At 63.9% G+C, this 3,231-nt stretch overlaps 1 protein-coding gene across 1 annotated transcript; it reads left to right on the top strand.

Moving 5' to 3' along the window:
- The first annotated feature begins 267 nt into the window (after positions 1 to 267).
- Positions 268 to 2,438, top strand: LOC101777215. The gene is made up of 2 exons (XM_004955363.4): positions 268 to 1,166; positions 1,256 to 2,438. Exons 1-2 carry the CDS (start codon positions 472 to 474, stop codon positions 1,974 to 1,976), a joined length of 1,416 nt encoding a protein of 471 aa, XP_004955420.1. The 5' UTR covers positions 268 to 471; the 3' UTR covers positions 1,977 to 2,438.
- Positions 2,439 to 3,231: the final 793 nt, after the last annotated feature.

Raw genomic sequence — 3,231 nt, 5'->3', positions numbered from 1 at the left:
CAGGCCGCCTCCGCGCCCCCGCACGCCTCCCCGTACGCCACCACCTTATCCGGACTCACCGTCTCGACGGCGACTCCACGACACTGACAGGCGGACTCGGATGACCAGGTCCCTGGTCCGGGCCCACGTGTCTGCGAGGATGGCGGCCCGGCACGGGAGCTGGAGAGGCTGGAATAGGAGGAGGCCCCGCGCACAGCTCACCGGGAGGGAGGGATCCAGGCTGGCCACGCCCGGCGCATGGCGGGGCCCCGCCAGTCTTATACCCTATGATCCCTCGTCACCACTCCTTCCTTCCCATCGCCGGAATCGAAAACCACCTCCCCTTTTCCCCTTCCCTTCCTCTCCAATCCATCCGCCATTGCTTCCATTCCATCGATCCGCATTGCGTCGCTTCAATCCGTGGAGGAGGGGGAACTAGGAAGGCGTTGCGAGTGAGCTGAGGCCTGAGGAGGGGCAGCCGCCCCGCCGGCGATGGACCCGTGCCCGTTCGTGCGGGTGCTGGTCGGCAACCTGGCGGTCAAGATGCCGGCGGCGGCCCCGCGCGGCGGGGGCACCGGCGGTTCCAGCTCCGGCGCCGGGGTGCACCCGACAACCGCGCCCTGCTACTGCCGGATCCGCCTCAACAAGCTCCCCTACCAGACGGCCTCGGCCCCGCTGCTGCCGCCCGCCGAGGAGGGGCCCGCGTCCTGCACGGGCGCATTCGCCGCGGCCTTCCACGTCTCCAAGGCCGACCTCGACCGTGCCGCCGCGAAGCCCGCGCTCTTCGGGGCGCGCCGCACCGCGCGGCTCAAGGTGGCGGTGTACGCGGGGAGGAGGGGGTCCACGTGCGGGGTCAGCTCGGGGAGATTGCTAGGGAAGGTGGTGGTGCCGCTGGACCTCAGGGCCGCTGCCGCCAAGCCCGTCGTGTTCCATAGCGGGTGGGTCGCCATCGGGAAGCGCCGCGCAGGCCGCAAGCCGGCGGCGGCGGGGGCGGCATTCGGCGGCGCTGCTGCCGGCCACGCGCAGCTGAACCTGACCGTGCGCGCGGAACCCGACCCGAGGTTCGTGTTTGAGTTCGACGGCGAGCCGGAGTGCAGCCCACAGGTGCTCCAGGTGCAGGGCCGGATGAGGCAGCCCATGTTCACCTGCAAATTCTCCTGCCGCAGCAACAGCGACCTCCGCTCAAGGTGACCACTCTTTCTACTGTCTCCTCATTGCATTCAAGCAAATGCGGCCGATTCCTGATGGAAGAATCGATGGAATCCAATACATGCAGGTCGGTGCAGTCTGATCCGGGGAACGGCGGGCGCAACTGGCTGGCCAAGTTCGGGTCGGAGCGGGAGCGCGCGGGGAAGGAGCGAAAGGGGTGGTCGGTGACGGTGCACGACCTGTCGGGCTCGCCGGTGGCGCTGGCCTCGATGGTGACTCCCTTCGTCGCCTCCCCCGGGACCGACCGCGTGAGCCGCTCCAACCCGGGCGGCTGGCTCATCCTCCGCCCCGTCGACGGGACCTGGACGCCGTGGGGCCGCCTCGAGTGCTGGCGCGAGCGCGGCGGTGCCGGCGCAGGCGGCGACTCCCTCGGCTACCGCTTCGAGCTCGTCCCGGACCACACCAACTCCGGCGTGGGCGTGTGCGTGGCCGAGTCCGGCGTCCCGGTCTCCAAGGGCGGGCGGTTCGCCATCGACCTGACGGCGGCGCAGCCGTTCGGCCGGAGCGGGTCCCCCGGCTGCAGCCCCCGCGGCAGCGGCGACTTCGGGCACGGGCTCTGGCCGTTCGGGAGCTTCCGCGGGTTCGTGATGTCGGCCGCCGTGCAGGGGGAGGGGCGGTGCAGCAAGCCCACGGTGGAGGTGGGCGTGGCCCACGTCGGGTGCGCCGAGGACGCCGCCGCGTTCGTGGCGCTGGCGGCCGCCGTCGACCTGAGCATGGACGCGTGCCGGCTCTTCTCGTGCAAGCTCCGTAGGGAGCTGTCGGCGTCCCGCGCCGAGCTGCTGCGGTGAGCTGGGAATGGTGGCGGCATTGCCGGAATTGGAAGGAACTGTACAGCAGCAGCAGTGGTAGTGTTGTGGAGAGGATGGTGGCGAGGGGAAGGGGACTGAGGGAGATGAGGGGTGGTTCGTTTGTGATCTCGCCTGGTCGCGAAAGTTTTGGCGCGGCGATCGGGTGAGCTTTTGTTCTTGTGTTTTTGGTCGCGGAGCGGAGGTGATCACTTCTCGTGATTCTTGGATCGTTTTTGTGATTTGAGAGTAGAGGTGTTGTTGTTGTTGGTCTTCTAGGTGCTTTTTAAAGTCTAGAAGCAATCAAATTGAAGCAGTAGCAGCAGTAGAGGGAGTGACGAGCGAAGCTGTGTCGGTGTTTATGCGCTATGAATTTTGAACGCTGGTGCTGCTACCGAAGTGGTAGCAAGATGTGTTTGTGTGTGGAATGGAAACAAGACTTTGTCATCAGTTTCTTCTTCTGTACCTTTTTTGTTTGCATTCAATGCTGTTCATGTTCATCGCCTTGTTCAGTGGTGGTTTTGGACTTTTGGTTTGGGGAAATTTGAGGCTTTGAGCTTGCAGTGCAAAGGCATGGGGAATGCAGGTCGGAGGATCCGAGGATGGAACTGAGGAAGGCGACGGCAGGTCGAGGGTGCAGGGGCCCAAAGCCACATGGGTTGTCCGCGGGTTGCTGGGGAGTGCGTATCGCGTGGGCCCTGGAGTGCCAGCGAGTGGGCTTCCGGAAGCGTGCACCGTGCAGCTGCAGTTCGCTCGCTTGTGTCCGGAAGTGGTTGTTGGGATTGGGCCACATGGGTATTTTTGGATGGATGGAACCTCCCTGGCTTCCGCTGTCCGCCTGCACGCCGCTGCCGTCGCGGTGCTCCGGGTAGCTGGGCATTCCTTTTTCTGTCTACCGAACCGAGGAAGGATTAGAGAGTGCTGCACACAACTGCCAGTGCAAAGGATCCGACGCCATCTCCCATCTTCCAAAAAAACAAGAAAAAAGAAAAGGAAAGAAAGAAAAACAGCGCTTCGCAAGGGGAGATCGATTCAAACATCTTCCATTGGTAGATTTTTGGTGCCAGGCCAGACTGGATGGAACGTGCTGCGTTTGCCCGGCCGATGCGTGCTGCGGTTGGTTGCCATCCAAAGGACACGAAAACAATGGTAGGTACCAATCTGCATCAGAATTTTACCCTCCGTGCGGTGCTGTAGAAACAGCAACGTCGAATAATCTCACTCGCATCAGTGATCACTCTGCTTTCCCAGCTGTTAG

The sequence above is a fragment of the Setaria italica genome, chromosome II, assembly GCF_000263155.2.
Source record: "Setaria italica strain Yugu1 chromosome II, Setaria_italica_v2.0, whole genome shotgun sequence".
Classification (NCBI taxonomy): Eukaryota; Viridiplantae; Streptophyta; class Magnoliopsida; order Poales; family Poaceae; genus Setaria; species Setaria italica.
This window is presented reverse-complemented; position numbering and strand designations above follow the sequence as displayed.